Source organism: Echeneis naucrates, chromosome 5 (genome assembly GCF_900963305.1).
Source record: "Echeneis naucrates chromosome 5, fEcheNa1.1, whole genome shotgun sequence".
NCBI lineage: Eukaryota > Metazoa > Chordata > Actinopteri > Carangiformes > Echeneidae > Echeneis > Echeneis naucrates.
The window spans coordinates 1476455-1500855 of record NC_042515.1 but is presented as its reverse complement, the minus strand read 5'-3'; the positions used below and the strand labels follow the sequence as shown (position 1 = coordinate 1500855).

Sequence of the window (24401 nt, the reverse complement as noted above, 5' to 3'; positions counted from 1 at the left end):
CTTCAAACAAGAGAGAACAACAGAAACCTATTATTTTCTCTAAAAAACAAAAATAAAATAAAATAATAAAGAAATCACTTTGAAGAATCCATCAAACCCGTGTGTGACCTCACCTGCGTAAAGATGAGGGTCTCTGAGTTGCGGCTGTCGAGGCTGAGGACGAAGCGGATTGACTGAAAGAGTTCCTGAATGCTGGTGCGAAACTGCTCCTCCTCCATACCACAAGTGGCCCGAGAGTAAAGGATTCGAGACTGGACAATGAATTTAAACAGATACTCCAAGGCCTGTGTGGGGGGGGCGACACATTAACACAACAGACACACAAATATGGTCAGCTTGAGGATTTATCATCCAAGTCACTTGTTTTTATCAATACAGTACAATTTGGGGTGACACAAACAGTTTAAAAAATGAAACTGTAAAGAAAACTGAAATTAAAAAGGATAAGACAGTTACAGGCTGAAAGTTGGTGGGCATGTACAGACACACAGGCTTGTTTAAGATGGATTAAAAAAACTCCCAGCTGCACCATGTGTCAAAGCCATCTTCAATAATTCACACTGTCCACTTTTACATGACAGTGTTACCCACTTGAGATGGATGTTTGAGTCTGATAAATATTTCAAAGAAAGAACATTTGTCTGCTAAATGTGCTGCATCTGCTTCAGATGGTACATCTATTCTGAGCTCTGCCTACAATGTGATGCAATGTTGAATACATGCACATGTCAGCGTTTTGCTGGGAGACTGAATGAGGGGATCCAGCAGGAAGAATGATAAAGGTGTAAAAATGTTGACAAAACAAAACTTTATTTTTGATTTGAATAATAAAAAAAAGTAACACTGTGCATATAAGTCACTGAGGAGATGAGGAGAAGCAGCATGTCAACCATCAGAATACAGATTAGGATCTCTGCAGCTGTTTGCTTGTAGGTAAACACACATTTGCAGATGCAGCCGGTTTTGTTTTGTTCAGCAGGTGAATGTGAGACGCCTCCCGTCAGAACCAATCTCTCTTTTTTTCTTTGCATGAATCATAAAAACTAAAGAAAATGGGAGATTCACATTGGCAAAAAAAGACGGTCAAAAATCTGTTTTGGAAACAGATTTGTATAAAAAAACAAACATAAAATCAGCCATAAAGTAACAGTGGATATGATTAAACTTGCATTAAATAAAGGTAGACACTCGATATGGGTCACTACTACACCGACACCAGACTTCACTTTTAAATATAGATGTTACAGGTCTATAGTCTAAATGTTCACCTTTAGGTTCCTCTAGGTTCTATATTAATACTGTGAGGAATTACAGTGTTCAGGCCACACAGAAATGCTCATAGCCTGTATTCAGAAACTGACATTTAAAATAAAAAGAGACTCCGATCCACTGACTGACTGGGCCTGACTTGTTGTTACATTAGAGCTCCAGAGAGAAGCAGAAAGAAGTGATGTAAAACTACACTAATATATCTGCTAATGGAAATCAACACTTGAGATGAAACACCGGACAAGTTAAAATATGGGACCTTTAATGTATTTGACCTCTGCTGAGTCATGAAACAGTCAGGTTGCCATCTGATAATTGAAACTCACTCTTACCCTCATGGCCTCCTGTATGTGGTCCTGCCTCACCACCTCAGCAGAGCGGTCCATGTACCACTTTAGACAGCGGATCAGCTCTCTGTAACACAACAAACACTGAACACATGAGAATGTAAAGCACACAGCCCTGGTTTTAGACACTTAAGACCTGATTTTTTTTTTCTGTTCACTTGGCTGCAGGGGAACCAACGCTGACATGTGCACAAGTTAAAGAGCAACGTGATGATTCATTTGTTGTTGGTACTTGTATGTCCTCAGACGTCTCAGCCCAGTGTTTCCTCTCTTTAGGCTCTACCCCTAACCCGTCTCCACCAGTTTCTCATGAAAACATGTGGCTCTTAAGTGGCTAAATGCTTATGTATGTTCACAAGTTGCCCTCTGAGTGTGTCTGCTGTTTGTTGATGACCACGTAGTGGTGAACACATATTTAAAAAAAAAAAAAAAAAAAAAAAAAAAATACATCAAATCTGCTGTGGCTGATGAGTGAGTCAGGACAGTAAAGGTGTGAATTGTTGGGGAAGGGGTGTAGTTGCAATCCATCTGTATGTAATGTAGAATGAAATCGAATTAAAACTTGTCCAGGACTAGTCAGTCAGAGTAAAGCACTCACTTGTAGGCCAAAGCACCAGCAAAGTGTTTCTGGATGTACGTGTCCATCACTGGTCTGAAGTGGTAGTATTTACTGTCCCTGAGCAGGTTGATGATGAATACCTGAGAGAGAGAGAGATTTTTATTAAGGTTTGAGACACGTTCAGTTTTCAGTGTGTTCTCTGGAGTCTCTTACCAGTGACTGGAATACCAATGGTCCATATTTGTCTGTGTTGTCATCCAAAATGGAGAATAAGGTGTCCAGAATGTCTTGGAGAAACTGTAACACATTCCCACACACATAAAGTCAGTTACAGGATGTATGACTGAGGCCCCGTTACACCCTGAGCTGACCTCCTGTGATCAGATCACTGAAGACTCTGATCAGGTCTAGATGGGACCTGACGCAGATCGATTTATCAGACAGGCAGGACACAGAGCTGTGAGTGAGCTCACACACAGGTCGGTGTATGTAACCTGTGATTACCTGCTTTAGAGCGGGTTAACCTGACTCTAAACATATTTATTGTAGCAAACTAAGACATTAAACTAACGCTCCCCTGCACAGTAAAAAGTGTACATATCATGAAAAGAACATTTCTCATTTATGAAAAACAGGGAAAATGGACTCCCTTCGAGTCAGATCAGTACAGATTAGCTGAAAATTTCCAGACTGGGAGACAAATAAAGAAATCTTATTCTTTTGTCAAAAGCAACGGGACACCCTGGTTGATGGTTGGTAGCCATCAGCTCGGCTGTGTAAAATGTGTTTACCCACACTGACATTTTGATGTCACACAACAAAAAATGTCGATTACTTCACATGGTGAGACATATGCATATCCAAATGTGATATTTCTGAGTAAGCACCTGATTCTGTCGATCCTGCTTTTCACCCTCCAAAAGAAGATTACTGAAGTTTTCAAGAAGAGACCAAGAACAGCAAATGGACATCCTCACCTTCACTATCTCCTCTCCACTGACATGTCGTAGACGGCCGAGAATATCCATGACTCTTTCCGGATGGGCCTTCCACTTGAGCAGAGCCAGGAGGTCCACTGACAGAGAGAAATGTCAGGAAAGACTCAAATGTGGTGACAGGAGGAAAATACAAATAATGTTCAGACCCTCTGGAGGTCATTACAGCATGAGGGTCAAGCATCCTTACACAAACATACATGGATAAATAAATGAAGACATTTCTATGACTGTTAATGTATGGTCATGTCTCATGACAGGGCTTAAAGAATGTCCATGATCAGCTGAGTACCGTTCTGAGTGAGCTTGGTGGAGGAGAGCTGTGTGGAGATCCAGAAGGTCTCCTTGGTGCTGCGCTGGAAGATGAGGCTGGAGGGAATGCTGGGACAACTGTTGAAGTCTTCTTTACAGCAGGGAAGGCCCAGGTAGAGAGCGTGGTTACTGAAGGTTGTGTTCTCATCACACTAAGCCGGACGTGAGAAGGAGACAATGAACGGTAAATGATTTCAAGGAGATTTAAAATAGCGATCAGTAATTAATTGTTTTCTGTGTAAATAAAGTCTCTCCCCTCTGTGGTTGCTGTTCATTGGTTCAGGAAATGTTGCTATTGCTGCTTGGCTGACCCTCATCATTGCTGTGGGCGATGGAGGATTTATCCTGCTCTGAGATGCTTAAATCAAAGTGTTACTTTGCAGTGGCCTCACATAGTGGTGTGACTCCTGTAAGTCTAAATGTCAGGCCTTACAATAAAAAGACCAATGGTGAAAAATACGAGAGGGTGTAAATAAATCATGCTGTACATTAAAATATAAATCAAATATAATATATATAATGTAAGATATTTAATAACATAAACTCAAAACCACTGAAGCAGAAAATAAGTATGCAAATTTTAGGCTCTTAAGGTGGCTGACACTGTGAGAAGAACCCACAGGATGTCAGTTTGTGGTAAAGATCTGTTGTCAAGTACAGCAACAACAAACACACAGAACAACAGAAGCACGAGAATTATGTCTGACCTTGTAAATGTAGAGTTCATGGCTCTCATCTGAAAGAGTGGTTCCATCCTCCCTCATCAGAGGAGTGAAGGCAAAACCAAACAGTTTCTTCTCTCCTTTGTCTTTTGCTGTGGAGAGAATGAGGAAGAAAGAGAGAAAATGCTCTACTTCTATTCCTTGTTTGGCAAATATGTAAAATGTCTGAAATCGGGACAAGAAAAATCACATGAAATCACACAGACAAACATCTCCACCCACGTATCAGCTGCTCTGGTCGTCATTCAGTACTGCAAACGCATTGTGTGAAATCACAAAACTACTCTCAGCAACATACTGTTTATGCAAAAAAAAAAAAAAAAAAAAGTGAACATGAATAAATGAGTAGCCTCTGTTCCAAACACGTGGGCCCAGGCCCACCGATGGACCTTGAAAGAAGTGCGAGTAAACGTTTGGAAAACAGTAAAGTAGAAGTTTAACGATAAAAATAAGCATCTATGAATCATTAAATTGTGATTTTAAAGATTGTGACAGGAATTGAGCTTTAAAAAAAACATTTGAAATAAGATGAAATAGCATTTTTTCTTCATATCACCTTGATAGTAAAATGATATGAACCTTTATGCTGTTGCTGGCCTGAACCACTTTTCCAAAAGAGCACATCTTTTATGTATTCACGATCAAAGTCTGTGTGCTAAAAGATGAAGTTCATGGACATACTGGACAGCTGCATCATACTACGCCACCTCTTCAAGAGACATGAAGTTACTCACTGGAGCAGTGTCTGAACTCAAAGCGAAGGTGGGACCCTCTGAAGCGGTCGATCGGTATAGGCAGTTTAATCACTTCACTCCAACGAGGGCTGTTGTTATGGTAGAGCACGAAGGAGCGGTGCTCCGGCATGTTGGGCTCACCTGAACCTAGGCTGATGCAGTCCTGCACAGGGAGTGCAGTAGGTATGGGCGACAGGGGACACACATAGATTAATATACAGCCAAATCCATGTAAACCACGTTTTTATTTCAGGTTAAATGTGTATCGGTATTTTGTCTCTTCCTAACAACATCTCATACTCTGCACAGACATGATCAGAGCATGAAATGCTGCCACATTCTCTCCCTTTGTTGCGCCCTGTGTAAGGACAGGTGTTAAAGCAGGACCACATCCCTACCTTGAGGATCTCTCCATCAGCATAAAGCACATATATGGTAACTTCTATGTTCTTCTGGACACTCTTCCCACCTCTCTCAAAATCCCCTCGCTCCAGGGTCAGGTACAGGTCATTACGGATGTCACCTGGGACCAGAAGAGACAAGACAATAAACAAACAAACCTTGCGTGTCCTGGAAGAAATGTTGTGTTAGCTGCAGATATAAGTTTGACAAAATCATTAACATTTCTGAGAATTAAGGTCCCAGATGCACAAACAACCAAAGAGGAGATTATTCACTCACAATAAGTTTTTTTTTTTTCTGTAAGATGTAAGTGGTACAGCCAGATAATATCTGTGATTCATTTGAACAGAAAATACATTTCCTCTGTTCTGGTGTTGGTCACTAATAACACGTCAAAGAAAAACCAAACCACCACAGATACACACAAAAAAACAGAAAAAAAACAGCTTTACATTGATGTCAACACACATCGCTGCAGCAGATATTCCTTCAGTGTTTCACTGTCAGACAATAAATATTTAATTTTTTACTGTTTGGAAATGAAATTACAAGCTAACACCGGAAGTGAAAACGCGCTAGCTTAAAAACTAGCTAACATTAGCATTTGCTCGTAGTTAATTTAAAACGTGCTTCAAAAATCTGTTGAGTTTTTATATTTAATTTCTGCTGGTTTTGCAGGTTTTTCTTTATTTTGGCAGCCAGGGGTGGACAGCAACGAAGGAAATTTACTTAAATTCATCTTATGAGTACCTGTACTTGACTATTATTTTGGGGGATACTTAATAATATTGTACTTTTTACTCCACCACATTTCTGTTGATGCTCTCGTTACTCACTCCTTTTGTCTAACATTACTCGATAATTGTTGTTGTAACACACCTGTGTGTGTGTTCCAGGTAACAATATGTCCACGGTGTGTAATCCTCATCCTACCTGGATTATTCTACATTACACATCGCGGCCGTGAACACGCATTAGCTTGTAGCCAGAGTTTGGATGTCTTCCGTTGACATCACTACAACACGGTCCAACTCCTCATCAGTCACAGCTGAATTCAGGTCTGTCTTTCTACACAACCACAACAACAACCACAACAACAACAATAACCACAACAACACAAAAACATAAACAACGAGTTACGTCCCGGTGCCTTTCCTGACGGACGCTGAAAAAAAATGGTATGATCCATTTTCTCAAATCGATATTCTTCTAAGTATGAATTTCGGAAATATAGTGCAATTCATATTTTTTTTAAATGATAGTTGTGATTTTAAAATGTTTTGAATTCTCCAGATGGTTACTATGAGTTCTTTAGGTGGGTTCAAATGTTCAATCACCTCACCCCCACCCCCCCATTTTGCGACGCTTAGCGCGGTCCTGAACGGTGGCTGTATATAAAGACGAACAAAGATGGAGGCAGCCGGCGTTCCTCACACGTTCAGAGCGAAGCCTCCTGACAAACAGCGGATTAATGACCTGTGTTAACGTGTGCAGATCCATTTATCATGTCCGCTTGTCCTCATAGAGCAAGTGTCGCCCTTAATATATCAAGATGGGACGTTAATACCTGCTCCCTCACTGTCCAAGGGGAGGAATGTGCACCGTTTAATGCATGTGAAGGACACTCATACATAGAGGGGGTGACCATTGGAAATGCAGACTACTGGAAGTGTTAATCACATCAGCTAACTGGAGTCTCATTAAGATTAAATGCGTTCAGCAATATGAATTATAAACATTTAATTGGTTGTGATTTCTTTTGGAGGAGAGCAAATCGCTACAGCAGAAATTAGAGCAGTGTTTTTGTGTGTTTTCAGCATGAGAAACATTTTAATTCAGGTCTGTTATTCTATGTGTGCGGCAGAAGAGCCAAAAGCTATGCAAAGAAAAGTAAGACACATCCTGAACCAATAATGTCAGACAAAACACAGACACAGCAGTGTTTGTGCACAGGCACATCATTGTCTGTGCTTTAAATGGCATGCACCAAGTACCCACTGGTTCACAAATGTTGATGCTAAAGAGACAGAGAGAACAGGATTGTGACACGGTACCATGGAAGTAACATAATAAGATGCAGCCAAATGCTGGCTGAGATGACAATTTGCAGGACAGAAGCCACTCAGTAGAGCAACATGTTTCAGAGACATTAGCATCTAACTCAGAAAATACGGGATGTTTTGAAGTAGAGGCTGCATGCATAAAAGCAAAATGGCTTGTTTGCTAAATGTATTCATTTCATCTTCCACTTAGTGGTTTTCTCTTGCTTTGAGTCACATCTGTGGGTAGAATTTTTGCATCACATTAAAGAACCAGATTACTCAGACTTTCTTCTGAGCAAGAATATGCGTCTTCTTAAGGACAACATTTTGTGTTTACATCTAACAGTCTGTAAAAAAGACAGGTACTATTTGCTCCCACATCAGTCACTAACAGTGCATATGCAGCTGTTGTGGACATAGGCGCCTGTTCCCTCTTCAATGGGACACATTGTAGAGAGGTTTGTGAAAATGCTCCATCTTAACCCTATTGAAGATCTTCTCCAAGTAGATCTGGCTGAAGAATTCCACCAAACTGCTACTGTAGTTTGGACAAAATTGAAAAATGTGTCTGAGTCTAGAAAAAAAATATATTTTGGATGTCAGCTTTGACCCATTCACGCATAATGACCTCTTCAGACAACAGAGTTTATCACCGTCACCTGACGTATTGGACAGAGCCATTGGACTTTGAAAACAGGAGTGAACAGCTGAATATCTGCAATGTGACTATTTTCATGTGGGCAGAAACGCTGAAAAATTATTTGAAAGGTGACAGAACACAGCTTTTCTACTGCCTGACCTTTTCTGTATCCGGAGAAGAAAACAGAAATAACAGAACAAAAACATCCTCCTGATTTACTGAGCAGTTTCTGCAAAGTGCAGCTGTGTTGAACTGTTGAACTGAAAAGAGCTGCATGTGCCCAGTGGACACTGACGCTTTGCTGAGCGATGCTGTGAATATAAATCCATGCAGTGTCTCAGTATGATATATGGCCTCATTCCCCAGTTACACACAGTCAACACACTCGTGTTCAAGTGTCTGTTTTCATTGTAGAAGAACTTCTTCAGTGTCTTAATCCGCCTGCGGTCAGGTGGAAACGTGGACATTAATCTGACCAAGAAACTGAGCCTCTGTTCAAAACAGGAAAACCGATTTTCTCTAAAATATCAACAAGTACATAGAAAGGATTAGTGTTATATAAACACCCAGAAAATGTGACTTTTCTCTGGTGAAAACACACGTCCATTATCTCTCCCAGTGCAGTAAGAAACACTGTCTCCATATTGAGTCTGCCTTTGTTGGCTAGTTTTATTTGAATATGTGCACAATGCCTTTCTGGTAAAGCACGTAGAGCCAAATTCTCTTTGGCTCCCTCTTTATTATGGGCATTTTATTCTGAGCTTTAGTGACAAAAGAAAGAAAAATGACTTTTATTATGAAGTAAACAACATTTGAAGTCACATCTTTTACAAACTATTGAATTACATGAAGACAAATCTAAAATAACAATTATACAACAAAAAAGATTACACTTTAATATTTTCGAAGAGAGAGAGAATTTTTGGTTTATTTAAGTGAAACCACTTGTATTTGTGGTGCAAACAATGCAACAGAACTGGGAAATAAACTTAAACAGTTGAATTGGTCTTTGTGGGAAAAGTAGATGGAAGGTTGGTAGAAGCTGGATAAATGACTACCAGTAAGTCAAGTGAGTGGTTCACTTTTTCCTGTTTGTTAACGTTTGTTAAGTAGAGCATGTCACTCACCTGGCATGATGACGTCTGGGAATCCCAGTTTGCGGGTCATGGCCACCCCCCGGCTGAAAATGAGGGGGTTCTCCCTGCGGACCTGCTCCATGTCGCCTCTCAGCAGCTGCAGGGAGATGATCAAACCTGAGCAGAACGGAGGGAGAAACATTGAAGGACAGAGGTGGAAGGGACAGAGATAGAAAATGAGTGAACTGGCAAGCAAGAGAGGAGAAAGAGAGAGCAGCACACAGGTGGAGGTGAAGAGAAACCTGGTTATTTTTCCTGCCGCAGACTGAACAGAAGCTCCAGGCTTCCTCAGAGAGTCAAAATGAACTGAGTTCATCTACTCAACCCTCTGATATGACCTGTGGTGTGCCCTGAACTAACCAGCTGGTGAAAACACACGTCCATTATCTCTCCCAGTGCAGTAAGAAACACTGTCTCCATATTGAGTCTGCCTTTGTTGGCTAGTTTTATTTGAATATGTGCACAATGGCTTTCTGGTAAAGCACGTAGAGCCAAATTCTCTTTGGCTCCCTCTTTATTATGGGCATTTTATTCTGAGCTTTAGTGACAAAAGAAAGAAAAATGACTTTGATGATCTCTGATATGACCTGTGGTGTGCCCTGAACTAACCAGCTCCCTTTTTGAAGGGAGGGGGGGTTAATACAGAGTCCTATCAGGGAGAGTTGGAAAAAGCATCAATAGCTAAGACCTGCTTATTTCTTTACTTGTGCATATTTATCTCCCTTATTTCCCTCTCCATGTCCCTCTCCTCTAAATAGATAAACTGCCATGCTGCACATTTCCCTTTAGGTTCAGTTCATACACTGTGATATGTTGGTCCAGCCTCTCAATCTACCTGAGCTCTGTAGCTGGAAATCATTGTTTTTATGTGCCGGAGATAATTGTAGATGAGTGTGTTGGAGCGAAGTCACTGGTCCCTAACTGTCCTGAACACGGGAACACAGGAGCCAATTAAGACGATTTTCCAGCTGATGTGGAGGGATGAGCGTGGCGCTCCTGGGTTCGTTCTGTAGCTGATGTTATACGCTGTGTGTGTGTGTGTGTGTGTTCTTTAAATGTGTGAGGCCATTCTCACTGAAGCAGCAACAGGACTGAGTGATTGCTGCCGGACTGTGGTGTCTAGAACCAACAGAGCTCCGTCATCAAGGTGACTTCTACTGCAGCTAAATATGGAGACAGCAAACACACAGGATGCAGATCCGGCTGAAGCAGACTGTGTGTGTGGGACCTGGTGACTCATTTGTGTTACCAGGGATGTTTAGCAGTAACGTTAGAGTGACTCTAAACAGCTGACTGAATTTGACATAAAGGACACAGATGAGGTCATCAAAGCAGATAAGAATAAACAATTTGTTGAGTTTTTAACAGAAATACAGACCAGGGAGTATTATGTTGACACAAACAGAATTCAGATTAACACACACAGTAGTCGTACCATAGTTGGTGCTGGGTGCAGTGTATTTGTTGCTGGACTTGCGGATGATGTTCTCGTGGATCTGGAACCACTCGTTCTCATTGTTGCACCTGAAATGAAATGAAATAAAAACAAAAGTGAACAGGCTGAAAACTGAAATAAAGAATCTGACAGTAGCACAGTTGAAATGAGGATGCAGGCAGATGCACAGATCAACCTCAGGTGGTGTTAAACTCAGGAAAAATTTACCGAGATAAAAAAATCAAAGGAGAAGGAGGGAAATTTTAACAATTATAATTATACAGCACCTTACCCTAAAAATGACCCCTGGAAGGAAAGGAAATCCTTCAGTTATCACACAAGCTAAGAACATGAACTATAAAAGGCTGAATTTAGCTCCATATGGAGGAGAAACAGCCCATTAATTTGACTTAATAATACTATTATTATTATTATTACTGGTGAATCTCATCATCTTCCTCTGGAGTTCAGGTGAGGTTGCCACACACACACACACACACCGAAGTTGCATCATGTTGTGACTGTGAGCTGTTGAGGGCTCCTGGAGGCGAGTCTTCAGATGTTTCAGCCCAAGGGGGCCCACTAACTCTCCTTCTGTGTGTGTGTGTGTTTTTGTTTGTCTTTGTGTGTGTGTAGAGTGCTGATGGCATGCAGACATCACACGGTGGCAAAGAGGCTGTCTGCAGCGTCTCTCTCCTCAGAGAGAGCTGAAGTGTCACATGAGGTGAAGAATAAAGAGGTAAAGGAGAGAGTTAAAGGAAGAGGTCGCTGTTTGATGAAAAAAGAACTGAAGATGTGAAAAGAAACGCATTTCTGCTCAGCTTTAATCTTTTGGTTTTTCTCTGTGATTTTTTTCTGCCACTTTCAATGTTGAACACGTCTCGCTGACGACTTTTTCTCTGTTCAGTTACGATACACCCAAACACAAACACACATACAGTACAGGCCAAAAGTTTGGACACGCTTTCCTATTCATTTGAATGAGAAGGTGTGTCCAAACTTTTGGCCTGTACTGGATATAAAACATGACTGTCGGACATCTTGTTGATTCTGTTTTTTGTACCAGAATAAACCGTATTTGGAGGAGGTGGTGGATCTGTACTCTATCCTGATTGGGTGGTACAGTCCGTCACTCACGTTATAAGGAGGATTTGTGGATCTGTATGTTCCTCTTGTGAAGAACCAGATTCCTGATGGCTTCATTGGGAAAACTTGGAGTTTGTGTGTCACGGCCACTCACGTGTAAACTTTAAGCACAAAGTCTTTCTCCTCCTTGAGCTCAGAGATGGTCTGCAGGACGTCGCTCATGGCCAGGACAGCACAGCCGTACGGTCGGCGGTACTGAACATGCGGAGGGCCTTTTTTGCTGTCGTTCAGCAGCATGCGACCTGAAACAGGAAGTCGGTTACGCACAGAGAAGAGCAGTTCAAACACGAAGCTCCTCTCACATTCAATCAGCAGCATAAATAAGAGGATTGTGATTTTGTAAATAATTCACCACAGTCTGATGGAGCAGCTCTAAAACCACCGGCCCCTCTATCAGATTCAGATTTAGTGCTCTGGACTGTGAGGTGCTCTGTTTTCAGTGTCACCTTTACTCGTCTGTCATACCTGTTCTGATCACTTGTGAAACGATGTAGAGGTCTCGCTTCATGTCTTTGTTGCTCAGGTCCTGCCGAGTCCAAGAGAAAGAGAAAATAGAGTTAGACCTCAGACAGACAACATGAACAGTCCAGATGTCACCCCCTAACAGTTCTTACTTGTGTATTGACCTCGGGTCAGAGGGAGTGGGCGGGGCCTGGGCCTGTCTGTGTGTAACAGTGATGCTGGGATTTGTCAACTTTTGCATTGATGGTTAATCCTCCTATTATCACCTAATCATAGAACTTCTTCTGTGAATTGCAGCTATAAAAATAAAAGAGACTGGACTGGACTTGAAGTTGCTGTTTGTCTGGTTGTTTGTTTGATTTTTCCTATTTGCTGATGGAGGAGCTTTGGCCCAAAAAGACTCTTAAGACATCAACAGAAACAGTCTGCTGGAGGTTTCCTGCTGAGACAGATGATTCTGTGACGGAGCGATAGGGGGCAATGCATCCTCAGTTATATTCAGTTCAATCACCTGCAAGCCGCGTGTGTGTGTGTGTGTGTGTGTGTGTGTGTGTGTGTGTGTGTGTGTGTGTGTGTGTGTGTGTGTGCGTGTGTGTGTGCGTGTGTGTATTACCGTGAAGAGTGCGCACAGCCTGTCCACCTTTTCTGGGTTTTTGGGTCCTCCATTCTTGTTCAGTCTCACCATGAACTTCTCACTGGAAAACACATTCAGAACATGTTCCTTAAGCTCGAGTGCAAAGGTGTAATCCTCCTGGTCTTCAGGTGGTGTTGTGTTGTCCTATACTACAGCCAGGTGCTGCTCTGAAGTTGACCCTTGACCTTTCATTAATAATGCAGTACCCAGACCGACCCCAGAGACAGAGATCTCTGTTAGAACCACCGGCAGTTCACCTCGAGGGGAATCTCTGGAAAAGATTAAATTCTTTCAGCTCTCAGCCTTTTTCCCATCAGGGAACTGCAAGGTGTTGACCTCCTGTGGCAGCCACGGCTCTTTAACTCATATTTATCCAGAAGGACGAGAACAAACTGAGCAGCTTTCATCCAGTAACAATCCTCACACAGGTAAAGTCCCGTGGTTTATAAAGCAGTGTTTTATTTTGAAATGTTGATATTCATAAGAAGACGTATTTGCATTTTTTTGTGACGTCACACAAAGTTCCATATGACCTGAGCGATGGAAGTTTAGACTGTGTGGACTCGGACAGTTTCCACCATTCAGTTTATACTCAGAAAAAACAAACCAAGTCTTGGGTTATTGCTATAGTTTAGACCATCCCTGCAAACAACAGCAGCGAGGACCCACAAATCCCTGCGACGCACACTGTGTCTGACTCTTTAAACTAGACAATTTATTCTAATCCCCCTGAGATACTAAGGAACAAGCAAACAAACACGCCATAAAAGAATAAATATGTATTTCTCCCTAAGCTGAAGGAATATGTGTAGGTGGGTGGAAGATGAGGGAGGAGGGACTTTGTGCTACTGTTTTGTTATTGCATTTGTTTGTTGTTTTCATCAATTAAATAGTGATTCACAAAGAGAGAGAGAGTGCACGCGTGTGCACACACACACACACACACACACACACACACACACACACACACACACACATTTGTACACTTTTATGGTTGGATCGATATGAGAGACACAACAGCAAAAACAACACTGATACAATCAGAAAATGTCCTGCTGGATATAAATGTGTTCAAAAGGGCAGATTTTCTGTGGATGAATGTATGCATGAGTGCGCGCACACACACACACACACACACACACACACACTTTGATGGGGATGCATGCGGAGCACTCTTTCCAGTCCATTGCCGTTGGTCCTCTGGATGCAGCACATCTGCAGCAGAGCCACGGCTGAGGAGAATCAGCAGACGGCAGGATGACCGGGCGCTTTCATCCTTATTTACCCAGAAGGCCTCGTCTGAACACATACACCACTAAAGTCCACATATGGGAACTGACCGGACCAACAAGAACGTCGGTCCACGATCAGGCAGAGAGACGATTCACCACATGGAGGAGGAGGGACACGATCCAGCCTCTCTCTCTCTGAAGGCCTTCCACATCAGACTTCCTGTTGAACCTGACCTGACACCACAGACCCGGAAACGAAAGGCCCGTCCAGGTCCAGGTTCCGTCCGGATTCAGAGCCTTAAGACCAGAGATCTTTCAGGACTTGGCTTTTCTCAGTGTTTTACCTGAAATCTGCTGTATTTTTATTGGTTCGCTGAGAAAACAGTCGGCCAATCAGAGAGCACTTTAATCTGCTGTCTTGGTCTCCTCTCCCCCCGTCACCTGAGCCTCTCAGAGGACCAGACTTTGGAAACTTTGGAAAGGTATTTGTGGGCTGTGTGTGTCTGTGTGTGTCTGACCTGATGGTCTTTCCCTCTCTCAGGTCATACAGGGAGAAGAAAATGTCCGTATCTTCTCCGATGCTGTTGTAGGTGAAGCTCTTTAGGTTGACCAACAGATGATGCGGCACCGGAACTCGACATGGCTCCCCATGACGCGGCCGTGTACCGTCGCCCTGGAAACCACAGCAATACCAACACCGTCACCGACAACAACAACACCAACATGTCTTCTGGAAAGTGATGTTTCAAAGAATCTAAACTTAAAGATCAGTGTCGCACTTTCTCTGGAGTGACTGATTGATTTGTTTGGTCGAAACATATCGTGTTCATAGGAGTTTTCTTTATATTACCTCCGACAGTCATTTATTGACAGAGAGGATAAATATGACAACAGAACCTTTACAAACACACACGTCTGTGACATCACAGCCGACATCACAGGTACTGGGATGATGTCATCAGTGCTTTACCTGTGTGGTGCTCTGCTGGACGCTGTGTCTGCTGGACAGGTGCTGATGAAGAGGAGGACACAAACACATTAACCATCATCGTCTTACATTCACACATTCAGTCTCAGTTTTTTGGTGGGCTTAAAAAGGTTGTGTGTTCGCTGTCTTCCTGTGTGTTTACAGAGTCTCGTCGTGCTGCTGATGTAAATTCACAGAAGGGATCGATAAAGTTTAATTTCATCTTCTCTTGTGTTTTCTCTTTTTGACCTTTTCCTGGTCGACTTTAACACCAGAGCCTCGTGCACACGGTGCGTCATCTCCATCTCCAGATAATGTATCAGATGCTGACAGTTATAATTTCAGTCTGTGTAACTGATAGTACACACTCATATCAGCGTCACGTGTGTAAACAGAAGATTATGGATGTGAAACGGCCTCTGATTTATTTCTCTTTCTGCACCATCTATAAACTTCATCGCATCGTGTCTCTTTCCTCCTCTGTCTCTGTCTCTAGGCAACAGAATAAAAAAGGGAATCACCACGGCCACAGAGTTTGACTGGAACAGCTCAGCTATTTAAAGCTGGGCTGATGTAAGAAACAGAACATCCAGTATAAGAATACTCAGCTCACACCTACTTCAAGAAGCCAGACAGCCGCAGAAATCGGACCCAAACTGACCTGCAGATTATCCTTCATATAGACAAATGGATGTTCTCCTGGAATTAATTATGGGATTTAATCCTTCTCAGAAACTTCAGCCAGAAAATGAAAAGTGTGTCTTTAGACTGTATGGACTTTTTAAAACCACTTCGTTGTGAGGTGGCTTCAGGACGATTCAAAATCTGGATGGTCAAAATCCAGATGTGAAGCTCAGAGAAGATCTGGAGACGTATATCAGAGATAAACTGAGAGAATCCAGACGTGAGATATAAAGTAACAGGAGAAACCATGAATGCTGTTGATGACCAGCAGGAGCCTGAATTAGAGCAGCCTGGTGGCTTTTAGCCGTCAGCGTCCCGTCTGTGAATCTGCTGCTTCCCGCCAAGTGTCATTTCAACATGTTCCCAAACACCAACCATCAGTCACCACTTCTGATTGTTACAACCAGGGTGTAATAACACAGCGTGTGGTGCAGATTATTGATCTACACCTCAGCTGGGATCCCTCCGCCTCCATCTGTAGAGCTGAGGAATAAACTGAAAACTTACCATTTTATAAAGATCTGAGACGCTGATGTGCTCCTCGTCCACCATCTCAAACTCCTTCCTTGGCACCAAGTCCAGACCGAGGTGTCTGAGAGAGAAATAACATCAGTGTCAGGAAGCTTAATATCACACACACACACGGTGTATTGATGTCATTTTAGCTGTGGCCTGCAGGAGGGTTGTTCCTGAGCACGTCCTTCACCTGCAGACCATTGACCTTGGACGGCGCAGAGTTTTCTCAGAAACGGTGAAATGGTCCTAAGCTGCGAACGAGGGGTTAAATAACCGTTGTGGTGTAAACGGTAGATTTTCTGTAACCACAGATCAGATAACGTTTACGACGACATCAGAGACGGTCCAGTAGGTCGTCAGCGGCTCCTGAACTGAACTATCCTGAACTAACTATTAATGAACTATTGTTTTTATACATCGATTGATAGTTTTGTACATAAAATATTACAGAATAATCTCAAAATCACAGCAATGAAAATCCAAAACTCATAGATGCTGATTTTCTTACAACAAGCGACACATTAAAGCAGAAAAACGTCATATTGAAGAAGCAGAAAGCAACAAATGTTTGACATTTGTGCAGGCAAAGTATCTGCTGAGTCATTCGATCGGTCACAAACTGTCAGATCGATGGAGTCACGGATGAAAATCGAACCGACCATCAGATGTGTGTGTTTGTCCACAGTCAGACGCAGCCGGGCTTGTTTTCCCATCATGCAACCTTTCAGTGGGAATTAGCTTTCGGGGAGCAGATGCTGCAGCCTGAGCAGCTGAATTAAGAGTCGTCTCCTGGACGTGATGAGCGTCAGCTGAGACTCAGGCTGCCTGTAAATCCAGCAGTCACAGCAGCAGCAGCATCGAATCCGACTGAACTCTGGAATAATCAAAAAGCTCCTCTTCGTCCTCGTCCTGCAGGTAACCCCCCCCCCCGACTGTCTCGTCCCCACAGATCTGGAGTCCGGCCCGCCTTTCATTTCTCCAGCTTTAATAACTCAAAACCAACTCTGGCCACAAATTCATCTGTTTCTTTCAGCCCCTCCACATCTTTTTAACCGCCGGTGCTCGGCTTGATCCGCCTGCTTCCAAACACACAGCTGCCCCGGGAGCTGTCGGGGGCAGAAAGTGTTGCAAAACATCAACACAAAAAGGAGGATCTCTGCTCTTCCTCAGAAGTCAGTGAAATTATCAGCACGTATGAAGACGTCAGAGCGTCAGCTGTTTTTATTTACATCCATCTATGTATCTACAGATACAGATGTTAATATCTGTGTGTATCTGTGGATACACACAGTTTCTGATTGTGTTGGAGGGGAAGTGTGGAGGTCAGAGCAGTTGTTGGTTTATAACATCAGCGTTTTGTCGCTCTCCGTTAATCTACTTCGGCTTCAAACATCATAAAGCTATAGATAGTCTGCTGAATAAAACCTGCTGGTGACAGATCTGATGCTGCGTCCATCTTCCTCTGCAGACTGAGTAACAGACGTACTGTCTGAGTGTGTGTCTGTGTGTGTCTGTGTGTGTCTGTGTGGGCGCGCACTCACTCGTTGCCCCAGTCCAGTCTGACGGTGATGTGTCGTTTCACGTCTCGGCTCTGGTCCTGGGTCAGGTGACCCGACAGGAGCTGCCTCCTCAGGTCGATCAGCTCCATCATCACGTGGCGAACTTTGTAGAACAGGTCGACCTTGTGTCTCTGAAGGAGAGAGAGAGAGAGAGAGAGAGAGAGAGAGAGAGGGAGGGAGAGAGAGAGAGGAGGGAGGAGGGGAGAGGAGAGGAGAAGGGAGAGAGAGAGAGGGTAGAGAGAGGAGAGAGAGAGGAGAGAGGCGATAGAGAGAGAGAGGGAGAGGAGAGAGAGAGGGAGAGAGAGGAGAGAGATAGAGAGAGAGAGAGAAAGAGAGAGAGAGGGAGAGAGAGAGATAGATAGAGAGAGAGAGAGAGAGAGGGAGAGAGAGAGAGGAGAGGGAGGGAGAGAGGAGAGAGAGAGAGAGAGCGAGGGGGGGGGGGGGGACAGAGAGAGAGAGGTTACCTTTACCTGTTGTTGATCGCCCACTCTCGCTCTCTCTCTGAGGTGACTGTAAACTAACAGCTCAGGTGAGCCAGTTTATCTCAGATCAAACACCTGCTAGTGCCAACACCACACACACACACAGAGGGCTTGATTGGGGAATCAAACCGACAACCTTCTGTCGGCTTCACTGTTCCACGGAGGACACTGACATGATGAGGTTATCTCTGTACAACGTAAAAACATAGTGAGACATTTTATTTAAATGTGTGACTGACTCTGAGACAGGACAACAACTACGCCAACACAATCATCAACCGTCACAACCCACAATGCACCTCTCCTTGTAGCTGGGTCTATTGTTAGCGCCATAATTCACCCCGCAGACGTTTCCACAGCAGTTGCTGGGGTCAAAGGTCGACTCAATGGAGACACACGCCCATGTGCACAAACACAAACAGGAATACACACTGAGTCAAAAACTCCGCCCCCACACCTCCGTGAAGGCCTGATGAGGATCTGCTCAGACCTGGATCTGAACGTGGACCGGTCCACCTGAACCAGCAGCCGCTCCGCGCTCTGCACATCAGAAGGTTATATAACTCCGGCTGCAGCGGAGGTGGAGCTGTTTTTGGGAACCACGGCTCAGAAAGATGCATCATGGGAACCTGGCGAACATCAAGGCGGCAGCTCCGGTATCGACCGGCGGCCTGCTGCTCCCCCGGTGCATCCTGGGACAGACCGGCCCCCGGCCCAGAGACTGTTTATAGACCTGGACTAGAGCGAAGCTTAAACCATCGTTCTGCCTGCTGACCAGCAGGGGGCGACTCCAGCAGCAGTCTACGGGAAATGTTCCTGCTTCTCACCTGACTCATCAGCTCACCTGCTCTTTTGTGAGTCTTGTCTGGCAGCCATATTGATTTTATGAAGGTGGAGCTGACCTGCTCTGTATTCTGTTCTGATTGGGTGGGAAAGGCTTTGAATCACATAGCAGCCACGCCCCTTTACCCGATTAGTTCTAGCAGTAATTGCGACCCAACAGAAAGTCCTGATCTGGACCTCAGGACTTCCTTTCAGGACCTCTGTCCTGACAGACTGAAGTGTTTTTACCACTCAGAGAGTGAACAAGGTTAAAAATACCACAACTTTTAGCCAAAGAGTGCCAAACGGGTTTCCAGTAGTTGCTTAGCAACAAGAAGAGTCATGCACCACACTTCCCCTCAGCATCTGTTTAGTGTTTGTTTTTAAGGAGAAGCCCGATGGACACTGGAGCTAATGCTGTTTGATACAACTCTGCAAGAGTCCACATTAAAATTCAGCCGGAAACATGTAAGTATTAATGATGCAGGACGGCCCTTCAAAGTAAAAGCTTGAGCACATTATCTTAATGGGCGGAGAGGAGCGTCTCTTTATTTTCATTAATAATTCAGGCAGTGAATCTGTTTTCTGACTAATTAATTCTTCCATTTAATAAATTGAGAAAAACAAGAGAAGCCTCTTAGAGTCCATCTAATTTCAAATGGAAAAAAAGAATAAGCTGTATTGACGATTTAACTGATTAAATTAAAGAACATCTAATGATCATAACCAAAATCAATTCATTAATGTGCAGTAGAGACAATTTAAGATTTTAAATTGACAGCAGAGGAGCCAGGAAAGCAGTTCACACCAAGCGTGCTGCCTTCACTGACCAAAGATAAGTCCAAGAAATCAGCACTACGGCAGAAAAGAGCAATCGGCAGCATCAGTCCGATTCAACAGAACGTTTCACCACTTAAAGTCTGTCGGTTACTGCAGAAAACTCGTGAAGTCATAACGTAAACATCCTCCACCAGCTTTGACGGTGAGCGTGCTCAAACAGCTGACCTCAGCTTTAAATCCAGGAGTGGACATCTGCTGGACCACAGCGGGGACCATCTCAGGGAATCAAACTCTGGTTTCTCCGCTCTTTTGTGGACTATTTGTGGATTTAACATCCCTCCCTCCCTCGCTGCGGTGAATAATCACACCTTCACATCCTACAGGGACACACACACATTCACAGTGTTTAAGACTTCTTTACCACCTCAGCAGCATTAACACCAAACCTATCGTTTCACGATCCAATGAGCCAACAACCAAACACAACATTTCAGCAGAGCCACACAAAGAAGACAACTGCTCATGTTTGGCCTCACAAAGCGGCATCCAGCTGAGCTGCATCGGCTAAAACAACAATTTACTTTCCTCTTTATTGCTGCTTTGGCCTTTTGCTTTTCAGCGTTAGAGCGACATAATATGAAGATCTTAATCACTCCGACAGCCCAGAAACAGGAAGGTCCACACAGCCCTCCATTAACGAACACCCCCATGTTGTCGACCGGAGCACACAGCCACATCAGCACATATTCAAACTGCGGGTCAGGGACCAAAGGTGGGTCTCCAGAGGGCGACATACGGTCACAGCTCGGCATTAATATGTAATAGGATGTTATTGAGCCTGACAGCTTTCATGTTAATGGGACTTCTGTTCCATTAGCGACACCCTGCTCTGTTTTCACACCTGACAAATGAGAAAAGGAAAAGGTGTCGCGGTGTTTCAGGGCTTGTGTATCCGACAGGTTTTAAATGTTGCCTCAAGATATTAAACCCAAAATGTTTCCAATTTCACAACACAGCAGACGATTTGTCGGCCGACCTGCTGACCGGAATCAAACACAGAATCAACCCAGTCTGAACAGTCTGCGGTCAAAGTTGTAGCTCAGATCAGGATAAAAACTAAAATATCTTTGGGCTGTGGAAGAACAGGAGCTGAAACAAACTGAGAAGCTGCTCCTGTTCCCAGCTATCATTTTATCGGCCTTATATATGGTGTAGCCTCTATAAGGTCAAAGGTCAAAAAAATGTGGAACTTTGGGATAACGGCTGCTGGTTGGCCAGCGTTGGTGTTGGTGTTCCTAATAAACTGCTCCATCAAAGTGCAGCGTATTACAACATAACAAAAGATGAGCACCGACCAGTCAGCAGTGAAACACCTGGACTGACGATGTAATCAGGTGACCTGTGATGTGTAGCAGGAAGTTACCGTTTCAGGAGTTCGTCTGGTGCGCCCCAAATCTGAGTTCCTTTCTGGTCTCAACTATTATTGTAACAAGCTGCAGCTCAGTGGCGTTCACTGACGGTTTAAGAGCTCCACCTGCGAATGTGAACGTGTGAAGTTGATCCTTCAAAAATAAAATAACTAACAGGGTTCTTTGATCAGACGCAGCTGACCTCAGCCGCGTCGCCTCATCATCAACATCAGTCTCAAAGCTTCAGTTCTTCAAAGGTCAACATGAAAAAGAATTTCAGAAATAACAGAACTGGATGTTTTTCAAACTGACTGTGGCTCAACTTCATCAACGCTGATTTCAAATATACGATATAATATCTCCCAAATACATATTGAGTTTTTTATAAATGTGCATGAACCCTTTTTGGAGCCACATGAAGGCGTTTCAGGTTTCTCATCCCTGTGTGGTTTTTTCTCATTTTTAAAATCTCTGCTCAGACTCAGCTGATTCTGTCTGATCACTTCACACTCTGAATGTTTCCTCCTTCTCAAAAGAAAAGTTCCTCTCTGTTTGTGTCGTTTTTATCTTTATCTGATCAGGAGTTCTGCTCAGTGATGATGAAAAATCAGCTCTTTATTCTGTCAACACAATAAACTCAGAAACATTCAGGACTGATCCAGAGACTCTGATTGGCTGTGACATCACCCAGCGGAGCCAATAGGAGCGTCCGATGTGGAGACGTGACTCCAGATGAGTTAGTATATTTAATTATTGCTTTGTAATGTTGATGTGGGCTGTTTATCTGTCACGTGTGGGTGCTCTGCACATTTCTGTGTTCGCTCCTGGATGCCTTAGTTGTCCTTCAGGATGAATAAAGTGTCTGTCTGTCTATCTAAACCTGAACCCTAAACACCGGACCTTTAATTGTGTTGTGCCTCTTCATAGTTCCAGATAAAGTCGACTACACAACAACGTCAGGGCAACAAAAGCAAATAAAACAAACGTCCTTCACTGAAATTTAAACCCTCTCTGCTTGTGAGCTGAACCAGCAGCGAGTCCAAGCTGTCACAGCCCGACACCACGCAGTGTGTGTGTGGGTTGTGTGTTCATTAGTTTTGTCGAGCTTCCTCCTAAATCTCCTCATAACCTCGTGTGAACTCTGAGAAGCTACACTGAAGATCCTCCAGGAACGTCTGGATAAAAACTGGATGGGCTGGACAAAATAACGGGAACGGATTCCGGAGGATCTTCAGTCAATGAGTCACATCTGACAACGTGCCATTTCAATGTCCATCGGAGTTTTCAGGCCGATCGAATCTTCCTGCATTGCACCACTCTTCAATTTCAGATGAGACCCAAACGACAGAGGGGGGGTGTTAATGGTGTCCCTGCAGCCCCCCCCACCAGCTCCATCTCATCCTCCAGATATAATTACTTTTCCATCTGCAGGTTTGGTTGTTTTGGGTTTGAATGTGGAGTTGAAGTGGACGTAACTGGGGGAGAGACTCAGAGTTTGGAAGCCCCCCCCCCTTTCATATAATTAATGAAGAGAAGACTTTTCACTACTGACAGTAAACATTTTGGAAGGACAACCCTCAGGTGCCGTTTGATGGTGCAGAAACCGACACTTTGGAAGGACTTCCACTCCATTTTGGAAGGAGATGCCCACCCCCCACCCTGCAGCCGCCCAAACAGAGGTCAAAGGTCATGGTGTCCAAAAGGTGAAGTGCTTTTAAGTAAAAGCATCTTCCCAACGGCGTGAATGTGTCCCGGACCAGATGAGACGAGCTGACTGAATAAAAATCAGTATTCATTATTCATCATTAACTGAGAGAGAGACAAACTCTGAGCCAGCTCTGATTAACGACACCCTGACAGTCCTGTCCTCTACAGTCACACTGTACTGAGGTCTATGGGAAAATGACTTTGTTTAATGTGTTTCATGTACAGTTACTTTTATTGCTGTTAATCAATAAAAAGTATGAAAACTTGGCTGTCTTATTTCTCAGTCCCTGCAGGTGTGATCTCTCCAGTTAAGATCCGTCACTCTTCACTTCACAAATTCCAATATCTCTGTATTCTGTGTTAACTTCACTTTGAACACAAAGTTTTGAACTTGATCTGAAGAAAAGCTTTTGGGCTTGTTGCTTTTCTTTCAGACAGTGGAGGTCTCTTGGTGGGATTTGAACCCAGAACGCTGTGACTATGTAGCTTCCTCACTAACCGCTTGACCAACTGCCGACCTGGAAGCGCCCTAAACGAGCAAGATAACTTAAATACAATGAAACATCAGCAGCTCTGTAAATCTGCACCGAAGGAAGAAGACTAATAATAAGATTAATAATAAAAAAAGCACAACAGCTACTATAGTATATGCCAATAATGGTGTCGCCATGGCAACGAAGGATGAGTCACCATGGAAAACATATGACACTGCACTTATTGAGTCCTCTAGATCAGAAATGGACGATAACGCTCAGATGAAACACACGTGAAAGAACAAAAACACACTTTTGCCCTCCGTGGACAACTCTGTTGCACACACAGACACACACACGCAGGAGATGGCTGCAGCGACTTACAGGTGAGCGCTGACGATGAATCCACTCGTTTCTGTCCTCTCTCTTCCTGTTCCTCTGATTTTCACACTGCGGAGCCGTTAGACAGCCGTCCAGGAAAATCACAGCCTGTCAGACTTCACATTCACTCACAAAGCTGTGTGTCAACACGAGCTCGCTCTCTCTCGTACGGACTGTACCTTCCTCTTCCTCTCTCTCTCCTCCTCTGACCTGCTCCCAGTCACCATCTTTCTCATCTTCCTTTATCGCTCCTCTCTCTCCCACCCACCCACCCACGGGCCGGTCTGCAGCAGTCAGCTCCTCTACACTTTTGCTTCGTGAGTGGAGCAAAGACGGGCGAAGAGGTGTGTGTACAGTGAAATATGACGTACTTGACGATGAAGATGTCTGACAGAGTTTATATTCTCAGGCTGCTGCCTTGAAATGAAATGTGTGACAGAGAGAGAGAGGGAAAGAGAGCGAACAGTAACTCTTCCTCTGCACTGACGTCCAGCTTCACCTCATTAACTGTGGCGACACCTCAGACAGACGACATCTGACGGACTTATTTTGGT

At 43.7% G+C, this 24401-nt stretch overlaps 1 protein-coding gene across 1 annotated transcript in view; it reads right to left on the bottom strand.

Annotated features, from left to right (window-relative positions):
• The window catches only part of dock3 (dedicator of cytokinesis 3), a 64111-nt gene that overhangs the window by 17172 nt on the left and 22538 nt on the right, over nt 1-24401 (bottom strand). Inside the window, exons 6-23 of the mRNA XM_029502495.1 lie at nt 17776-17924; nt 16226-16310; nt 15038-15079; nt 14586-14740; nt 12815-12896; nt 12205-12265; nt 11834-11981; nt 10594-10682; nt 9150-9275; nt 5337-5461; nt 4939-5101; nt 4190-4296; nt 3463-3634; nt 3153-3250; nt 2389-2472; nt 2215-2315; nt 1602-1683; nt 114-284 (exon numbers count right to left, since the gene is read on the bottom strand). Coding sequence (XP_029358355.1) covers nt 114-284; nt 1602-1683; nt 2215-2315; nt 2389-2472; nt 3153-3250; nt 3463-3634; nt 4190-4296; nt 4939-5101; nt 5337-5461; nt 9150-9275; nt 10594-10682; nt 11834-11981; nt 12205-12265; nt 12815-12896; nt 14586-14740; nt 15038-15079; nt 16226-16310; nt 17776-17924 — 2040 coding nt within the window. The remainder of the gene's footprint in view (nt 1-113; nt 285-1601; nt 1684-2214; nt 2316-2388; nt 2473-3152; nt 3251-3462; nt 3635-4189; nt 4297-4938; nt 5102-5336; nt 5462-9149; nt 9276-10593; nt 10683-11833; nt 11982-12204; nt 12266-12814; nt 12897-14585; nt 14741-15037; nt 15080-16225; nt 16311-17775; nt 17925-24401) is intronic.